Source organism: Sylvia atricapilla, chromosome 6 (assembly GCF_009819655.1).
Source record: "Sylvia atricapilla isolate bSylAtr1 chromosome 6, bSylAtr1.pri, whole genome shotgun sequence".
Classification (NCBI taxonomy): domain Eukaryota; kingdom Metazoa; phylum Chordata; class Aves; order Passeriformes; family Sylviidae; genus Sylvia; species Sylvia atricapilla.
The window spans coordinates 35,797,752-35,816,844 of NC_089145.1; the positions used below are offsets into that span (position 1 = coordinate 35,797,752).

Below are 19,093 nucleotides of genomic sequence, written 5' to 3' on the forward strand. Positions count from 1 at the left end.
GGCCAGCTGGGGGAGGTTTAATTTGGATATTGGGGAAATTTCTTCATGGAAAGGGGGGGGTCTGGCATAGGGCACTGATGGAGGATTAAAAATCCCTGTGGATGTGGCACTTGGGGACGTGAGGCAGGTCTGGGGATGGTTGGACTCCATTTTAGAGGTTTTTTCCCAATTTTAGTGATTCCATGATCCTGTGAATTACACCCTTCCCATGTAACCCGAGCTGACCCCGGGCTGATGCTCCTGTAAAGGGAGAGAGATTCCTACTGCAGGGATTCATTCCTCCTGGAAAAACAACTTCTGGGTGGAGCACATGATCGGAGAAGGGAATTGAGGCAGGCACAAAAGCCTGGGCTCCTGTAGGACTCCAGGAATTTCGGATGCAGTTCTGGCAGTGTCTGCAGTGACCAGAACCTCCCAGCTGTGCCTCCCATCTGGGAATGTCATTCCCAAAATGACTTGGCTTCCCTCAATCCGCTGGAATGACATGGAGAGAGCAGGAGGCTGCTGGAGCCCTCTTTGCTTCTCAGCCATCACAGAATCAATCCCAGGATTGCTTTGAGTTGGAAAAGATACTAAATCCCATCCTATTCCACCCCTGCCATGGGCAGGGACACCTCCCACTGTCCCAGGCTGCTCCATATCTGGCCTTGGACACTTCCAGGGATCCAGGGGCAGCCACAGCTGCTCTGAGAATTCCATCCCAACCCCTCCCCACCCTCCCAGCCAGGAATTCCTTCCTAATCTCCCACCCAAATCTCTCTTTTTTCCAGTTGGAAGCCATTCCCTGTGTGCTGTCCCTCTGTGCTCTCATCCAAGCAATCACAGATGTGTTTACCCAGGTGCTGCCTGTGTGACAGGAAAATCAGAGGGATTCTTGCTGATATTAGTAATTACAGATTTATTTTATTTCATTGTATCTTGGTAAATTTTCAATATTTATTATTTTATCTTTCTATATATTTTAATTGCCAGTCTAGGATAGTTTCCTTATCTTGTTCTTGCGATTCTGCAAATACTATACTCTTATAATAATGTTGAAAACTTTTTGGAGTAATTTGATTCTAGAATTAATGAATCTGAATGTGATTGTTATTCTAGAATTAATTAATCTGAATGTTTTAATTCTTTCCATTCGAAAATGGGTTTATATTCCTGATCTTTCAAATGTAGAATTATTTTATTTTATTCTGTCAATCTTAGATTTTTTTTTCTTGCAGTTTTAGAATTATTTTATCTTATTCTTCCAGGCCTACAATCGTTTTATCTTATTCCTGCATTTCTAGAGTGATTTCTCACCTCATTCTTGTCACTGCAGAATGACTTTTAACGTGCTATTTTTAAACCTAGTATTCACGTATCTTTTACGTTACTCCCGCCAATCCTGGGTGGTTTCCGTGTGTTTTTCTTGCACTTCCAAACTTATTTTTCCTTTTTTTTCCCAATCCCGAAGGATTTCACCGACCCTTCCCGTCTCCCGCCTCACGCCTTGGCCCCGCCCCCTTCTGGACGCCGCCCAATCAGAGAGCCGTGCGGCGGCGGCGGCTGCGCAGCCCCCCTGCGCGGCGGAAGCACTGCGGAGTTGATTGACGGCTCCTCCGGCCAATGGCGAGGCGGCGGCTGCCGCGGCGGCGACCAATGGGGAGTGGCGACGTGTGCGCGCGGGGCGGCGGCGGCGCGCGCGCGCTGGGAGCGGGAGCGGCGGCGGCGGCGGCGGGAGCGGCGGAGCGGGGCCGCCGCCGCCGGGACGATGCGGCTGCGCGTCTACAAGCGCAAGGTGCTGCTGCTGGCGCTGGCGCTGGCGCTCTGCGCCCTGGCGCTCTGGGGCACCGGCGGCGGCGGACGGCGGCGGCAGCAGCAGCTGCAGCAGCAGCAGCAGCGGGGCGGTCCCGGTAGCACCGGGGAGTCGCCGCGGGTCAGCGAGCCCCCGCCGCCGGTAGCGCGCCGCCCCGCCGCTAACGAGTCGGCAGCCGTGGCGGCGGAGGTGCTGTCCGAGAACGCGACGCTGACTTACCGCTCGCTCGTGTACCGCCTGAACTTCGACCAGCCGGTGCGGAACGCCGGGCGCTTCCCGGCGCGGCCCGACGTGGTGCTCGTGGTGCAGGTGCACGACCGCGCCGAGCACCTGCGGCTGCTGCTCGAGTCGCTGCGGCGGGCGCCGGGCGTGGAGAACGTGCTGCTGGTGCTGAGCCACGACCTGTGGGCCGAGGAGCTGAACCGGCTGGCGGCCCGCGTGGACTTCTGCCCGGTACTGCAGGTGTTCTTTCCGTTCAGCATCCAGCTGTACCCGCGCGAGTTCCCGGGCCACGACCCCCGCGACTGCCCCCGCGACGTGGGCAAGCCGGCGGCGCTGCGCCTGGGCTGCATCAACGCCGAGTTCCCCGACTCTTTCGGGCACTACCGCGAGGCTCGCTTCGCTCAGACCAAGCACCACTGGTGGTGGAAGCTGCACTTCGTGTGGGAGCGCGTGCGGGCGCTGCGGGAACACGCGGGGCCCGTGCTCTTCCTGGAGGAGGATCATTACCTGGCGCCAGACTTCTACCACGTCCTCAAGCAGCTGTGGGCGCTGCGCCAGCGAGAGTGCCCCGAGTGCCAGCTCGTGTCGCTGGGCACCTACAGCCCCGTGCGGGGCGGCTTCGCCGGCCGCGCCGACAAGGTCGAGATGAAGACGTGGAAGTCCACGGAGCACAACATGGGCATGGCCTTCGGCAGAGACACCTACCAGAAACTCATCGAGTGCACGGACGCCTTCTGCACCTACGATGATTACAACTGGGACTGGACTCTGCAGCACTTGACTGTCTCTTGTCTTCCAAAGTTCTGGAAAGTGCTGGTTCCCGAAATCCCCAGGATTTTTCACACGGGGGACTGTGGCATGCACCACAAGAAATCCTGCAGACCGTCCACCCAGAGTGCCAAAATCGATTCTCTCTTGAACAGCAACCAACAGTACCTGTTTCCCGAGGCGATGAGTGTCAGTAAAAGGTACTCCATGGCTCCCCTGTCCCCTCACGTCAAGAACGGAGGGTGGGGAGACATCAGGGACCACGAACTCTGTAAGAGTTACCGCAGACTCCAGTGAGGATCCTCCTCGCGGCCACCTGTTCTCCTTGAGTTGTCCCATTGTGTCTTTTCCAGGCACACACGTGTATAAACAGCATTTATCAGTTGGTTTCTGCTTTAATATGAATAAACATTCTTGTTAAAGGTGTCCCAAAATAGTAATCTCTCATGTTTGGCAACCACATTTTGGAAACGGGTGACGTGCTGCAGCCCCTACGCAAAAAGTGACCTGCTGCTGTGTTTGCTGGGAGGAGGAGGAGGAGAACACTTTTAAGTGCATCTTTTTTGGTGCTTCAAAGCTCTGGTGGTGCCTGGGGTCCCACCCGGGGTCACCTCAAGCCTGATCCCCGAGTCCCAGTTCGGTTGCGCTGTGTTGATGAATATATGAAGGATGAAAAGAAAAAAACAAAAATAAATTTCATTGTTTTTACTACAATGTAGATAAATATATGATTTTTTTAGTTCTGCTGAAATAAAAATTCCGTTGTTTTGTAAGAACTAGAGAAGTTCTTGATTGTCAGAAAAAAAGATGATGTCATCTGGTGTTCCTAAAAAGTCAGGAGGGGAAGGAGGGGGGAGTTTCTCTTCTTTAATCCCAAGGGCTGGACACGTGCCATCACCCCTTCTAGCAGTGTGCATTTAACTTCATTAAATTTTTAATGATACTCATTAATTGAGGCAGAAAAGAGTCACAAATTGGTGGCACAACACCTCTTTTGTTTGGATTTTTTTTTTAAAAAGTTGTTTCAAATTAGCTGTGTAAAAACTGCTGCTGTGTGGTGGGAAGGGGCTGGGCTGGGGCCACGGTGCAGCCTGTGAATGCCACAGCAGCTTTAATGCCACTCCTCTTTGAACTCAGCTGTGGCAGAAGCAGCTTTTGTAGAACACAGAAATATGTCAGAGAAAGAAAATGCTGCTTTTTCCAGGGGTTATTTAACCACAATTTTGCAGGGTAATCACTCAGTGTTCTGTTCCCATTGTGTGGGGGCTGGTGCTGAAGCTGTGCTGGTGCCTCACCCTCAGTGACCTCCCAAAAAACTGATGGTGTTAAGTTGAGCCCAGCAAAGCTCCAGGAGGATGGTGGAGGGCAGGGCAGGTGTTTTGGGCAGCTGTGGCTCCTGCTGAACTCTGAAATCACACACCCAAGCTGGTGTTTCACAAAGAAATGTGACAGCAATGCCAGGGCAGCCCTGAAACAAGGCAAAATTAACTCTCCTCTAAAGCACCTCTCAAATGAAAACAGAAGTTGGTTGAGCAGCAGTGAGAAAGGGGAACAGGAAGTTTATTATTAGATGTGTTCTCTCGGTTATTGTGCTTTAGGGAGGTGAGAAATGCTGAAACTTGAGGGAAACTGAGAAAAATAAATCTAATCTGGATAAAGAGAATCCATTTCACCAACTGTAAATACTTCAGAGCAGACATGCACCCAGAGGATGTTGTGCAATGGAATTTGTTCAGCTGGGGATATCTGGGTGCTGCAGATCTGAAGCACAGCACTAGGATGGAATACAGGGTATAAATGTTGATTATTTCTAGGAGACTAATTGGGACTTCTCTGGGTAATTAGAAATTTCATTTGATTGCTAAGAATCACTGCGAGTCTAATCCTGCAGTTATCACCAAATGAAAGGTTTGGAAAATGATGACTACTGCTCAATTCCTGAGGGAGCCATTAGACGGAGGATATATACAAATAATCCCTGAAACGAGGGAAGAGAATAAAAAATTTATGTAAACAATAAAGATACATTTTTTTCTTTCCAAGAGCTCAGTCACCTCCAACTGCAACTTTTCTTTTAAGTAAAATTATTGCCACAGCTGTGGTTAGAAAATTGTTAAACTGCTAACAACAGAAAGTTTTGATGTTTGACCAGTTTCAGCAGGAACCCCTAGCCTCCTCTGAGCCCTGAAGTCACCCACCAGCACATGGAAGTCAGAGTAAGCATCAAACAACAGAAGGAAATCCTAAAACAATGACATTAATCCAGCTCATACAGCAAAGGGTTCTGGAAGGTGACGGGGCAGTGCGTTCGGTGGTCGTGGAGGAGCCGCACGCTGCCGTCCTCGGGGTTCACCTCCCGCAGGATGGGGGAGCCTGCCCTGCTGCCCAGCCCTGGGGCTGCCCCCTCATCCTCAGCCCCCAGCACTTCTTGTTTTCCTGAGCCTAGGGCTATGTCTCCTGCTGCTGCAGCACTTTCTAAATCGGGCTCCTCTCTCCCAGATCCGGCAGGAATCGCTGAACTGGTGGCAGGAGGTTCATGCTGCAAACAATGGTGTGAACCACAGCCTGCTTCTCCCATTGTTCCAGCTGTGGGAGCTGGGCTGGATCCTGCAGCACGTGCCTCAGCTGCAGGACACTTTGTTTCTGCCTTTGTTTCGGGGTAGTTGCTGTCGGTCTTTCCAGCAAGGGCTCCCCCCGAGCTGCCAAGTGTTTCTTCTCCATCATGTTCCTGTGGCTGTCAAGGAAAGAAATTAATTATTTTATAGCTGGAACAAACTGCACACAAAGGCAGGAGAGATTTGTTTCTCCAGCAGCTCAGCTTCACTGGGATAAGTGGAAAGTGTCCCTGCCCATGGCAAGGAGTTGGAAACAGATGATCCTTAAGGTTCCAAATTAGGTTGTGATTCCATGATTCTCCTTCTAGAAGCCAAGTGAGTGGGTGCTGAGGTTTTCTTGCTCTTGTGTGGCACGTGTGAGTGTGGCAGGGAGGTCGTTCTGCCTCCCCAGGGTTTCCCCTGCTCTAGGAAATGGTGCTGGGCAGCAGCCAAGTCAGAGCAGCCATGGCCACTCACCACGCCCAGCCTGATTCCCAAATCTCCAAATCCCAGCGGGCACAGAATTAGCCAGGGGATCTCAACTCTTGGTGCAAGGTTGGAACCTTGCAGGTAGGGAAATTACCGGCCTGTGGAGCTAATCTGGGAATTGCCCTTTGCCTCGGGAGAGGAGGGACCAAGAGAAGTACTCTCCAAACAGCACTTCCCCAATTTCACCATTATTTGGTGTTTTGGCAAAAAACTGCTGGTAATTCATAGGGCCCCATCAGTGGAGAGTCAAGATGAGGCAGGGATGTATCCAAGAGCAGCTGGATTCGTGGATTCAGAGATAGAATCTTTTTCTCACATCCCCAAACCACTGCTCACCCCAGCAGGAAACATGAGAAACACCAGGCAGTCCTTTCCAGCCTGGACAATTCTCCCAAAGGAACATGATCATGGAATACTCTGAGATGAAAGGGACCCTCAAGAATCATCAACTCCAACTCCTGGCCCCACACAGGAGCAGGAATGGGATGATTTAAGGTATCTCAGCTGTCTTTAGGGTCCCAAAACGGACTCATCTTCTTTCCAATACTTAGAATTTCATTTTTTTTTATGTCCAACTCACAGCAGCTGTGAAAGTTAAACTGCATCCACAATCTTTGGGAAACTCCTCGGGCCTCCAGCCCAAGTCCAGAGGTCATGTGCCTCATCTGAACTTGCCTCTCAATAAAGCAGCTACACATTAACCTCAGCTGCAGGCCCCAGTTCATGGCCACAGCAGTGACATGCTTGTTCCTGCTTTTTATGTTTGCTTTAAGAAAAGTTTCCCCTGAATTTAGGATGCAGTGCCTACCCAGATATCGCAGTGAACATGGGGGCTTTACCTCCCATTTTCCTCCTTACAAAATGAACATTTTGATATCTTCATGTGTCCATCTATTTTGCCAGTTTAATCCCGTGGCAGATCCCAGAAACAGCCTGTCTTGTTCTAGAGCTTGAATGAGGCCTGAAACTATAAGGACTGAATTTGAGACCAGTGTTTAAGATTAATAGCTTCATGTTTAATTATCTACACAACAGGAACCCACCAAGTATTCCAATACATGGATTGAATAAAGATGAGGCAGGATTCTGCCCAGACAAAACCCTCTAGAATTTCTTTACCTGTAGAAGGCTGAGTGAATGAGCTATTCCTGCAAGGAAAAAGCACTTTTTCAAATGATTGGATCACAGTTCTGCATCTTCCAAATGAAACAGAGGAGGTTTCACTCCTTTGGTCACATTAAATGGCACAAACACAAGATTGACTTCTGAAAACTGACATTTAGACTTACAAATAACCCCAGTCCTGGGTTTTCCCTGCTTCCTCAGGACAAAACAGGAAAAAAGCTGTTTCAGTGGGACTTGATAGGATCTTGCTGAAGAACATAAATCAGCCTGTGCTGTTCCTGGATCCTTACCTCCACCCTGATTTGAATTCTGTCCTCAGTAACATCCAGCACTTCAATTAATGGCTGCCTTTCCAGTGCTGATTGGGAGCAAGGGGAAGGGCAGAAAGCAGTGCCTAGAAATCCATCAATGTTCTCCTCACTGACAAACAATCTTTCCTAAAGAAAAAGAGAGAAAACAGCAGGTTAAGTTCTTTCTGTGCTAAACTTCAGAGGCACTGGAGCTAAAAACTCACTGCAAAGAAAGCCAGGACAGCAATTCCCAAGTTTCACAGCACACTCAGGTCTTGACAGAGAAATTCTAAGCCAGACATTCAAAGAATGAGGTGAAATTAATTAAGACCAGTCCTTAGCTAATTTTGCTCGAAAGTACAAATCTGCATTGTAGCAAATACAAAAGAAGTATTATTTCTCTCTTTGGATGGATGACTAATACATAGATTTAGACTCTCTCTGAAAAATTATTTGTAGCAACCTCGTTCCACCATCCTCACCTGTCCTAACACCAGGAAGGTGTTAGACTGTTGTGGGTTTGTGTCTTGTCTGTCTTTAGGAAAACACAAACACCTCCTTGGAGAGGCAATACAGGATCTTCACTCCAAGATCAGACCTGGAACCCTCAGGGCTGGATCCATTTCACACCCAACCACTGAGGCTGCTCTGATCTCCATGCAGACAAGCCAGTTGTGAAAAAAAAAAAAAAAAAAAAAAAAAAAAAAAAAAAAGGAGAGGTATCCACAGGCAGAGACACAGCCTGGGGTGTGTTTCCAGGCTGTTCATAAACAGCCTGAAGCGTGCTGCTACAGGTTTAGAGATTTAAATCAGTTACAGGTAATTAAAGGTCCTAAAATCTATCCTGGAGGGGCTGTTTCATAGGAACTGCAAAGCTTTCCCTGTCCTTGTGTTATTCCTACATCATCTGTGTAGGCTGAGGGTGAGGACAGACACCATAAAAATGGTCTGACCTAGAGGAGTAGTTTAAGTTCTGGGAATTACCTTCCTTTTTTAGTTGGAAATAACAGGGACAAGTTGCAATTGGAAATACCTTTTTTAATTGGAAGTAACAGGGACAAGTTGCAAACCTTCCACATCAAGTCACACTTTTCAATTTCTCGGTCCAGTTCAACCCTCTTGTCAATCCAATCAAAGTTAAATTCAATTATCACTGACATCTTGCAGACCGAGAAGCAAAAAGGCAATTCTGCACATTTTTGGCCCCCTGTGGATGGAGCCTTATGCACAGCCAGATGTCACATTGTGTCTGAGGAACAAAATTTAACTGTTATCTTGAAAAAAAACCCAGCAAACAAAAAACAAACCAGGACTGGAAAAATAAGCCAGAGTCCTATTTTTTCCACTAGTTAAACTAGAAATCACAATATGGAAAGTCATAATATCCACACTGTTGGTTTTTGAAGGCAGAGGATTGGATTCATTTTCTATCCAGAAAGATTACAATCCAGGCAAAGAGCCAGCACTGGATGCTGGGATGGTTTGGGGAGAGATTAAAGTGCAGCAGAGCTGCCCTGACTGAAAACCCTCTCAGAACATCCCTACTCCTTCCATTTCTGCATGCAAAGCCTAAAATTCTTATTCCCTGGTGCTGCATCCTCTCCTGCCTGCCAGAGAGGGATCTGCCAGAGCTTCAGGCTGTGGAAATACTCTGCAGAGTTCAGGGGAAGGTGTCAGAGTACAGGAACAAGGCAGGGGCTGCAGACACAAAATCTGTGCAGCACCAAAACTCCCACAAGCTCCTGAACTCGATCCTTGGGTGGCTCAGGAGAAGAATTCCCAGCTCTGTCCTGGATTTCTTGGCCCACAGAGCACAGACAAACAGCTCAGCCTCCCCTGGAGGGGATTTGGGATTTTGATGCCCTGCCTGCACTTCCAAGGAGAGCAAAGCACAACCCTCCTCAACCAGCTGAAAAATGCAAGTCAGGCAATCACAGCATGGTTTGGGTTGGAAGGGACCTTCCAACTCATCTCATTCCAACCCCCTGCCATGGGATATATTTCAGGACCTTTAATTACTTTCCACTAGACTAGGTTGCTCCATGTCCCATCCTACTTTTCCTCCATAAAATGAGGAAAATAATCCCTTTTCCCTCTGAATTGGCATCTGGCACCCGTGGCTGTGTGAGGGACACCCTCTTCTCCTCAGCACAATCAGGATTTTGTAATTTGGCAACAAACGCGCTGAATCTTTCTGGAGAATTTCTTCCTGATTAAAAACAGAACAATTTGTTTTCTTCACAGAAAATGTTGATACAAAAGAAAAACTGAATGGGAGATCTATCATAAGGGAAAGGTTCCTACCCCAGAGGTTGCTGGGCACTGCCCAGGCTCCCCAGGGGATGGTGACATTCCCAAGGCTGCCAGAGCTCCAGGAGTGTTTGGACAGTGCTGCCAGGGAAGCCCCGGGTGGGATTGTTGGGGTGTCTGTGCAGGGCCCGGAGCTGCACTGGATGATCCCTGTGGGTCCCTTTCAGCTCAGGATATTTTATAATTCTATGATTAATCAGTACTTTAAATGAGGATAAAAAAGTAACTAAATGTGATGTTGCTCTGTTAATTCGGACTCATTACTGCAAACCAATTTTACCAAGTTTCATCCCAGCCCAACACCTAATTCCCGTAAGTATTTACCCTTTCATCCCATCCCTACCCTGTGGCCTGCCATAAATAATGGACCTGGGATGTGTTTGTTGTCAATAAGGTGATTATCATTAGTCTGTTCCATCAGCCACTGTAACTCAGACTTCGCATTCACAGGGAGCACACACCGAGGCATTTATATTACTGCAGATGTTATCAGAGCACAGACCTTGGAAAAAAATGATTCGGGAATTTATTCTAAAGTCTGCTCTGCCTTCCAAGCCAGAGCAAACAGAGGACAACCATCTGCAGCTGATTTCAATGACCCTGTAAAATAATTCTTCAATTTAAGCCGTTTATTTTCTGGTATTTATGATGCTCTCTTAGCAACTTCGAATTTAATTTGTTTTTCCCTGCACACACTGTCATCTGCTGTTTGGTACACATTCATTTTTCCCTGTGACTAAACTGAGACCAAATTAACATAAACGTTAGCAGGGATGACTTTGGTTTGTGGAACACTTCATCATTCAAACCCGTCCTTGTGTCTCACAGCACTGACAGCACAGAGCCCAGCCCCTTACGGCTGCCCTCAGCACTCAAATGGGTTTATTCTGCCTTAATTTATCCAAATTGGAGACAGTTTCCATCCAGAGTTACCTCCCACGCAGGCTGCAAGTTTGAAAAGCAGGACAGATTTCAGGCTTCAATTATTTTTGTGGCTCCTGTAATGAGAGGATCAGGGAATTCTCAGAATGGTTTGGGTTGGGAGGGGATTTAAATCCCATCCAGTTCCAACGCTGCCATGGGCAGGGGCACCTTCCACTATCCCAGGCTGCTCCAAAGCCCATCCAACCTGGCCTTGGACAATTCCAGGGATGGGGCAGCCACAACCTCTCTCATCAAAACCCAACAATTCATGCCAATATGGAAAAGCACCTGGATTTTCTGACCTCTGAATTTGTGGGGTCCCAGTGAAAACCAGCTCTGAGACCTGAGAATTTGAAGCTCAAAGTTTTGGTACATGTAGTGAAACGAAAACTTTTCTGAGGTGCCCATGACTGTAAAGATGAAACAGCTCCAAAGAAGCTTTGATGAGCTTCATCAGTAGGTTAATAATGTTTCCTGACATAACTGTTGTGTAGTCACGTTATTCCCAAAATGCAGCTACCAATTAAAGACTATCCAGAAATTAGTTTGTTTTATAGCAGAAGCAAACTAATTATGGTCCTTAATGTAGCTTGGGAAAGAGATTACTTTGAAAAATGTGAAATAATAAGTTTGTTGTGTTCTCCTTCTTTGTCCTTCTCTGACCTCCCAAAAAACTTGCCAAGAGTCTTGAAACGCTGAGCACAGAATTAACTGAGCCAAAAATAAACTGTTGTAGGATTACATTCAACAGCCCCAGTTTCCAGCAGCATCTCCTTCGAAGTAACCCCTGACTATTACAGTACATTATAGTAGCTTGGAAATGGAAAATTATAACCCTGACTTTCAAAGAAACTGTGTAACAACTCCAAATAGCTTGGAAATGAGGGCAAAACAGCTCTCCAGGATGGATTTCTCCAGGAAAGGTGGCAAAGGTTTCAAACATCCACGTCTTACACTTCCCAGCACAGCTCTCAAGGTTTCATGCTTGGTTGACTCTCCAACCAAAGAAAATATTTATCCACAAGAACCCAAATTCCGAGCATGAGGGCACTTCCAGACCTTGGCCTTTTCCACATGGTCCCAGTGCCATTCCCAGGAGTAACAAAATTCTGCCAACCAGAGCTCCACACAAAGGATGTATGGAAATTGAGATGGGATATTGGGACTTGAGAATTCTTGGATATGAGGGGAGTGAGGCTCTGGAATAGAATTCTCAGAGAAGCTGTGGCTGCCCCTGGATCCCTGGCAGTGTCCAAGGCCAGGTTGGATATTGGGGCTTGGAGCAACCTGGGACAGTGGGAGGTGTCTCTGCTCACAGCAAGGGGTGGAATGGGATGGGATTTAAGGGAATGGGATGGGATTTAAGATCTCTTTAACCCAAACTAGTCTGGGGTTCTATGATAAATGACTGTGACACTCTGTGACCTCTGCTCAATTCTTCCCCCAGCCAGGAATTCCTTCCCACTCTCCTATCCATCCCTGCCCTCTGGCAGTGGGAGGCCATTCCCTGTGTCCTGTCCCTCCATCCCTTGTCCCCAGTCCCTCTCCAGCGTTCCTGGAGCCCCTTTAGGTCCTCAAGGGGCTCTGAGCTCTCCCTGGAGCCTTCTCCTCTCCAGGTGAGCATCCCCAGCTCTCCCTGCCTGGATCCAGAGCAGCTCCAGCCCTTGGAACAGCTCCATGGCCTCTCTGGACTTGCTCCAACAGCTCTACATCTTTTTTTACCAGCTGCTTTCTGAAGGAAAAAGAACCAGGAGCTCTCCTTCACAAGGCACTGGTGGCTGTGCCAAACAGAAACATCACATCCATGTACAACATCCTGCATGGAGGCCTCAACACTCCCAGAAAAGTTAAACAAAACTTCCCTATCTCTGAGCAATTCCCATTTGGATCCCTCCCTTAGCTGAGCCTAACTCAGACTCAGCCCCAACCATGAACTCCTCAAGAATGTTCAGCATACTCTTTTACAGCCTGTGAATGTTAAGAAAAAGCAATGCATAGGAAAGCAGAGGAAATATTTCCTCTGTTTTGCTCTGCTCCCTGCTGTTCTCTGGAGCCCCGTGGGGGTTTACATGAGCTAAATCCTAATATGCTCCAGAAGATCTGAGAGGGTCTTTTAGGAAAGGGATAGGCTGGCTGCAATTCCCTGCCCAGCAAGGGGTACTCAGGGGGAACTGACCAGAAGGCTGAGCACAACATCCTCTGAACAAACCCATTCCAGGCCTCTGAGAAGGGCAGGAAGGGTGTGGATCAGCCTAAAAGGGAATTCCTGCATGAAACAGACTTTTTCTAATCCTGTGAAAATGAGCAGACACAACCCCAAAACTGCTGGCAGAATGAATTACCTGCCAAACGTGTTTCACATGCTCCCAAAACTGAGCCCCCAAGTCTCAGCAGCTCAGTACACCCCCAGAAAACTGCTTTTTATTTCTGTTAGAAACCAAGCATTTAACCCCAGGAGGCCAAACATTCCAAGACATTCCAAGTGCTTTCCAAAGGCACAATTTCCATAATTGCCCAGCTCCAGCACTACCATAAACCAAGACACACTGGGACATGTTCTCAGAAATCCTGCCTGGCAGGCTCACAAATGTTATTAATGGTTATTTAACTCCCAACCATTCCTCCTTCGTCATTTACTCCCCAGGCTGTGTTGTCTGGAAATGAAGGGGAATTCTCTGATGCAGGAGTTTCCCAGGCCTGAATTCCCAGGATTTAGGGAAAAGGTGTAGAAGGTTATAGAGGGTGAACTGCAATGAAGAGACCCCAGCCCATGGCTGGTATTTGGAGGCAAAGAGCAGAGATTTTGGCAGTGGGGAAATCAGGCAGCTTCCTCAGGTCATGAGATTATTCCCTGGAAAAGCAGGGCCTGGAGCAAGCCCTGCAGAAGGATCAGCCCTGTGGTCTCTGGTTCAGTGACTGAGCACCAGGGCAGTCACAAAAGGTGGCTCTTAAACCCCTGAAATACGGGACCTAAGCCTACAACGTCCGAAGTTATGGAATCTCTATTTTCATAGGATTTCTGATCACCATAATGAGTCACAGAATCAATAGGATGGAAAAGACCTCCAAGATCACCAAGTCCAGCTGCAGTGTGGACATTCTGGTTTGGCCAAGGAGTGAAACTCCTCACAGTTAAAGTCCAGGGAGGAGCAGGGCACTGTAAAGATTTCTTGAAAAGAGGCACTTGCTGGGGTGGGAATTCCAACTGTTCGGCCTCTATGGAAACTGAGCTCTAAATAGAACATCTTCCAGCACAGGGATTCAGCCACAGCTGACTACAAAAGGAAAAGCAGCTCTTGAAGTTCTTTTTCAAGCATGGTGTTCCAAGGACAAGCTCAACTTGTTCTTCTACCAGACTGTGGATCAGACCAACCTCCAAGAAGGAACTGGCAGTAAATGGCAATGATTTGGGTAGGCAGCCTCACAGGGCACTGAAGAGCATCAGGTACCAACAAGGGGCAGACTCTGAACTAACCCAGTGAGGAATCTGCAACCCTCTGCCTCCAGCAGGAACCAACATCCCAGAATAGAACAGAGCAGCAATTCCAGAGTTGATAAAAACACTGGCCAGGTTGGACAGGGCATGGAAGAACCTGGGGTAGGGGAAGGTGTCCCTGCCCATGGCAAGGGGTGGAATTGGTGGAGCTTTAAGATCCCTTCCAACCTAAACCACTTTCACTTTTGCCAAGCACCATCCTCTGGCCACGCTGCTGTGTGAGAGAAGATGACCAAGAAGCAGACTGGGAGGTGCAGGATAAAATTCCTGCTCCAGGAGAAAATTCCTGCTGGCCTCAGCCCCAAAAGCTCCCTGAAGGCATTAACAGGGCACTGCTCTGCACTCAGCAGTGACTGATGCCACTCGTTACAGGTCTCAGGGCAAGAACCACAGCTCTGATTTATAGAATGAGACTCAAGGCAGAAAAACCCCCAAGGTGGCATCAGACAAATTGAAGAAATCAACATAAGCAGAAGAAAAGCAACCAGATACAAATGGTTAATGGCCAGAAGGCAGCATGTAATACTGGCTCCAATTAAATATTCATTTTTCTCCCTTCACTCTGAGCGAGTGCAGCTCTCCAGGCACTTTGGGGAAATAGCACAGATTTGAAAAAGCTCAAACAGGATGAATTACTTCAGTTTATTTCTCCTGCTTCAATTTGCAGGCCCAGTGTCCAAAAGGATTGGAGGCCAGGAGAATCTCTTGGAGTCTGCTGTGAATGAATGGCTGGGAAGCTGATGACTAATGTCCAACCTCTTTCTCCTACTCCACCCAAAACATTTTGCAATATATATAAAAAATGAGCACATTCAAGGGGTTTTTGTAACTCACAGAGTCAAAAATCTCATTACTGGGTGGCCTTTTAACAACTTTCAATCACAAAATGTTCCTCCAATTGCAACAACAAATCCATATCCCAAACTTCCAACTGTTAGTGCAGCCACAAATCATGTTCAGCACTAAACCATGTTCTCAAGTGCCACATCCACAGGTTTTTTGAGTCTTTCCAGGGATGGGGGCTCCACCAGTGAGTGCCCTGGGCAGCTTCTGTACCTGCACAGAAAACAGGCAGGAGTTTACACAGTGGCTTTTTTTGACGTGGCAGCAGCAGGCAGTGCCAGATCACAGCAGTGAACAGCAGCACTGAGTGTTCTGTGGCCCTGCTTGCACAGACTTGCAGGCTCCTGCTCGGGTAAAAGCAAAGGAAATGCTCTGCAAACAGCTCAGCGTGGGTGGTTCTCCATAAATTCATCATCTTTGATACTTCCCCGAAATGATCAGCTCCTCCTTCACAGGAGCTGCTGTTGTAAAAGGTGTGCGGCTGCTAAATGGGAAATTCAGTGTGGTTTCAGCTGCACAAACCCTAATTGGATAAATATCTTTCAAAATCATGCACAGGTCATTTCTAGTTGGAGGGATGGAGCAATTAAGCTGCTCCAAGCCAAGTCTATCCCAGTGGATATGCCTGAAGCCTGCCAGCTTCCTGGACTTGCACTCCCACGGCACGTGATCCAAACTGCAGAGGATTTTATTGCACTCAACTCCAGCCAAACTCCAAATCCCATGGCTGGAAGGTTACACAAGAACTGTGCAGCTTTAATCCCTGCTCATGAGAAACTGTCTGAAAGTCTGAGCTCACAGAAGAATGTGGTTCTCCACAAAACTTGTGTGAGTGGTTCTGGACAGAGTGTCACAAGGTGGGTATCCCTTTGGGGACACTGGATGCTGCCACCCCACTTTCTCCCACCACGGGAGCATCACTGCCCAACAACCCATAAAATGAGAAAATAATAAATTAGAATCACACTCAGAGCAGGTGAAGATTTACCCCAGCAAACTGGGCTGTAAATGGGAATTCTGACACAAAACACAGACATAGGGATACTCCCCCCACACTTCATGACGGTGAATGCACACGTGTAAGCCTGGTGTATCATAAAGATGTTTCTTTGTGTGAACAGGCCACACAAGCAATCTACAGGGCTTTAAAAGTGAACACTAAGGATATAGAAGAGATAGGCGCCGTTTTCATTCATCACCAGAATTTCCCTTAGAAAAAAGCTGGTATGGGAGGCAGAAGTCATTCCAACTCCAAGGATGAAGGTGTCAGCTCCACGGTGTGACCTTGGCGCTGCTCGTACAAGACTCGCACAAATCAGGTCACGGCACTGACATCCGGGAGCCGCTCTCGGAGGAAGCAGCAACTCGGAACTGCTCCTCACACCTCCCTGAGACACCACTGAGCAAACAGCAGCCACACCCAGCAGCGGCATCTCGACCCCAAACGAGCCACCGTTACCTGCAGAGCGGAGGGGTCGAGGCCGAAGCTGAACTTGTCCCAGAGCCCGGTGCTGCCGGGGGCTTTGGCGAGCCCCACAACGGCGTTGTGGGCGGAGATGCTGATGCTGCTCTCGGGGGACACCAGAGCGGCTGCGGGAGGGAACAGCAGGAACAGGGCGAAGGCAGCGGTGTCGGTGCAGAAGCGGAGGCTGTAGTGGTGGGTGCCCACATCCCCGTGGAGACTCTGGGGCTGGATGCCGGGCACGAAAAGGAGCAGAGTGAGGGAAGCCTCGTCCTGCCGGGCACGGAAGGGAGGGCATGTGGCCATCTCGCTGGGATGACCCTCGGAGGCCTGCGGAGAGGTGTCCCCGGTGGGCATGGCTGGATCGGGGCTGGCGATGGGGGAAGCAGCACCGGAGCAGGGCAGCGGTGGGGCCGGGGGCTCGGTGGGTGGTTCAGCGGGTGGATCGGCGGCGGGATCAGTGGCGGGTTCGGTGGAGTGTTCAGAGGGGGGGTCAGTGGTTGGACCAGCAGGGGGTTCAGAGGTTGGATCAGTGGCAAGTTCAGCGGGGGGTTCAGCAGGGGAGTCAGCAAAGGGTTCAGAGGTTGGATCAATGGGGGCTTCACCCGAGGGTTCAGTGAGGGGTTCAGCGGGGGGATCACCGAGTGGTTCTACGGGCAGTTCAGTAGGTGCTTCAGTGAGGGGCTCGGCAGGTGGAGCAGTGGGAGGCTCACAAAATGCCTCAGCGAGAGGCTGGGCCAGTGTATCACCTAGCTCCTCGCCGCCACACGTGCTCCGGGCCGCGCCGCCAGGGCCGAGTTCCGAGGGTGGAGCCGCTCCGCCGCCCTCCTCTGCCGGCCCTGCCTCCGCCGGCCCCTCGGCGGTGGGCTCGGCCTCCTCCAGCCGCTCCCTGCCCGAGCCCGGCGGTTCCCGCGGGCCGGGCGGCAGCACCACGGGCAGCGTGACCTGCAGCTGCCGCTGGGCCCGGTTGAAGGCGGCCCGCCCGCCGCTCTCGTCCACGTCGTAGGGGAGGAGGAGCCGCAGGCGGTAGGCGGGACGCTGCGAGTCCAGCCGCAGCTCCCGCCCGCGGATCTCCAGCTCCGCCTGCTCGGCAGAGCGCAGCAGCGGCAGCTCCACCGTCACCACCAGCTCCCGCGGCACCGGGCTGGGCGCCGAGTCGCGGCAGTGCCGGTAGTCCTGCAGGTCCACGTAGGAGCGGTGGCGGATGCTCCAGCGCGGCGTGGTGGGACCGGGAGGCGGCGGGGGCGCGGCGGGCGAGGAGCCTCTGGCGGCGGGCGGCGGGACAGCGGCGGGCGGGAAGGGGAAGGGCGGCAGCGGGGACTCCCCGTCGTCGGGCGGCTTTGGAGCGCCGCCGGGCAGCGGGGAGCGGATGACGGGCGCCTGCGGGACGCCCTTGTAGGAGACTCCTTTTAGGACGGTGGCGTTGTTGCGGTCCAGCCGCACCCCGCATTGGGTCTCCACGGCGTCCAGCGCCGTGTCGCAGAGCAGGCGGCGGAAGCGGGCGCTGCGGGCGGCCAGGCGCAGGGCGACGGGGTGGAACACCACGTCGTACAGGAGGCGGCGGCGGCCGGCGGGGCGCAGCTCCTCGCGGCCCGGGGCCAGGCTGTAAGGCAGCTCCCAGCGCTGCCCGCCGCGCTCGGCGCGGGCCCGCGGCTCCCCCATCAGCGCGTTGCTGCAGACATTGATGTAGCAGCGGCGGGAGCCCTCCTGGCTCGTCCGCAGCACGAAGCCCGGTGTGGGGTGCACGAAGCGCACCTCCATGCCGCGCTCCCGCTCCAGCGCCGCCACCTCTTCCTCATAGAGCCGGCGCTGCTCGGGGTCAGTCAGCTCGGCCGCGAACTCTGCGAACAGCTCACGGAACCGCTCGTCGCGGAAGGCGCGCCGGAGCCTCTCCGCCTCCTCGGCGCTGAGGTCCAGGTCGTGCAGCCGCCCCGCGCCCGCCATGGCCACGGCTCGGCCCGGTCGGGAGCGCTGCTGTGAGGACGCCAAACAAGATGGCGGCGTTGCTGTGGTGACGGTAAACAAGATGGCGGCTGCGTGGCGGTTACTATAGAGACGGCAAACAACATGGCGGCTGTCACTCAGGGCCGGGGCCTCCGTCCTGGCCTCGCATTTTCCCTCCCCTCAGTGGCTTCCAGCCATCCCCTGGCATCAGCGGCGCTGGTTTTCCACCGTCATCTCCTCGTCCTTCTGCAGTTTTACGTTCCCTCCCTATCCCATAGCTCTGAGCTCCACTACCATCCCCTCAGCTTTTTTAAATCCTCAGCAGTCCAGAGCCCAGCCTCCATCCCAGCCCTGCTGTCCCCTCATAGCCTGTATCCCCGTCCCTCCTCGTTCCTGCCCTGGCCATGCCAGCACAGCAGGCGGGGGCTGTGAAACAGCTCCTGTGCCAAGGCTCCCCTCTCTTGCACACCTGGTGTGGGCACTTTGGGGTAGCCCCACTCTGCTCTCCATGTCCAAAAGCACCTGGACCAAGTTTTGGCTTAGTTTCAATCTTTCCTGCTTTCCTCTGTCAAGATTTCCTCTTGTCCACAAATTCTAAAGCGTCATGTCCTTGCTTTTACCACTTCTTGTCCTGTCTGCATAACACCATCTTCAAATATGTGCTGCCATTATAAAAAAAACCTCACAGATCTTTCCTAGGCATTTCCCAAAGAAAAATTCTACCTCCAGTTCCAGACTCCCTTGCAGATAACCAGCTATCCAAGTTCTCCTTATCTTCAATTCTTTATTTAAAATGCTCCTTTCCTATTGGATATAGCTGGTTCATCCACTTAC

The 19,093-nt window shown here is 50.8% G+C and overlaps 2 protein-coding genes across 2 annotated transcripts; one reads left to right on the top strand and one right to left on the bottom strand.

Moving 5' to 3' along the window:
* Positions 1–1,702: 1,702 nt before the first annotated feature.
* On the top strand, positions 1,703–3,216 carry MGAT2 (alpha-1,6-mannosyl-glycoprotein 2-beta-N-acetylglucosaminyltransferase). The gene has a single exon (XM_066321461.1). It carries the CDS (start codon positions 1,748–1,750, stop codon positions 3,077–3,079), a length of 1,332 nt encoding a protein of 443 aa, XP_066177558.1. The 5' UTR covers positions 1,703–1,747; the 3' UTR covers positions 3,080–3,216.
* A 558-nt stretch (positions 3,217–3,774) lies between these two features.
* On the bottom strand, positions 3,775–19,073 carry DNAAF2 (dynein axonemal assembly factor 2). The gene is made up of 3 exons (XM_066321459.1): positions 16,313–19,073; positions 7,281–7,427; positions 3,775–5,516 (listed from the first exon to the last, which is right to left on the bottom strand). Exons 1-3 carry the CDS (start codon positions 18,257–18,259, stop codon positions 5,040–5,042), a joined length of 2,571 nt encoding a protein of 856 aa, XP_066177556.1. The 5' UTR covers positions 18,260–19,073; the 3' UTR covers positions 3,775–5,039.
* Positions 19,074–19,093: the final 20 nt, after the last annotated feature.

Coding starts and splice junctions, on each gene's coding strand:
- MGAT2 (XM_066321461.1), top strand. CDS start 1,748: ATGCGGCTGCGCGTCTACAAGCGCAAGGTGCTGCTGCTGGCGCTGGCG.
- DNAAF2 (XM_066321459.1), bottom strand. CDS start 18,259: ATGGCGGGCGCGGGGCGGCTGCACGACCTGGACCTCAGCGCCGAGGAG. Junction 7,428..16,312: donor TCGACCCCTCCGCTCTGCAG/GTAACGGTGGCT, acceptor CTTTTTCTTTAG/GAAAGATTGTTTGTCAGTGA. Junction 5,517..7,280: donor GAATTCAAATCAGGGTGGAG/GTAAGGATCCAG, acceptor TTTCCTTGACAG/CCACAGGAACATGATGGAGA.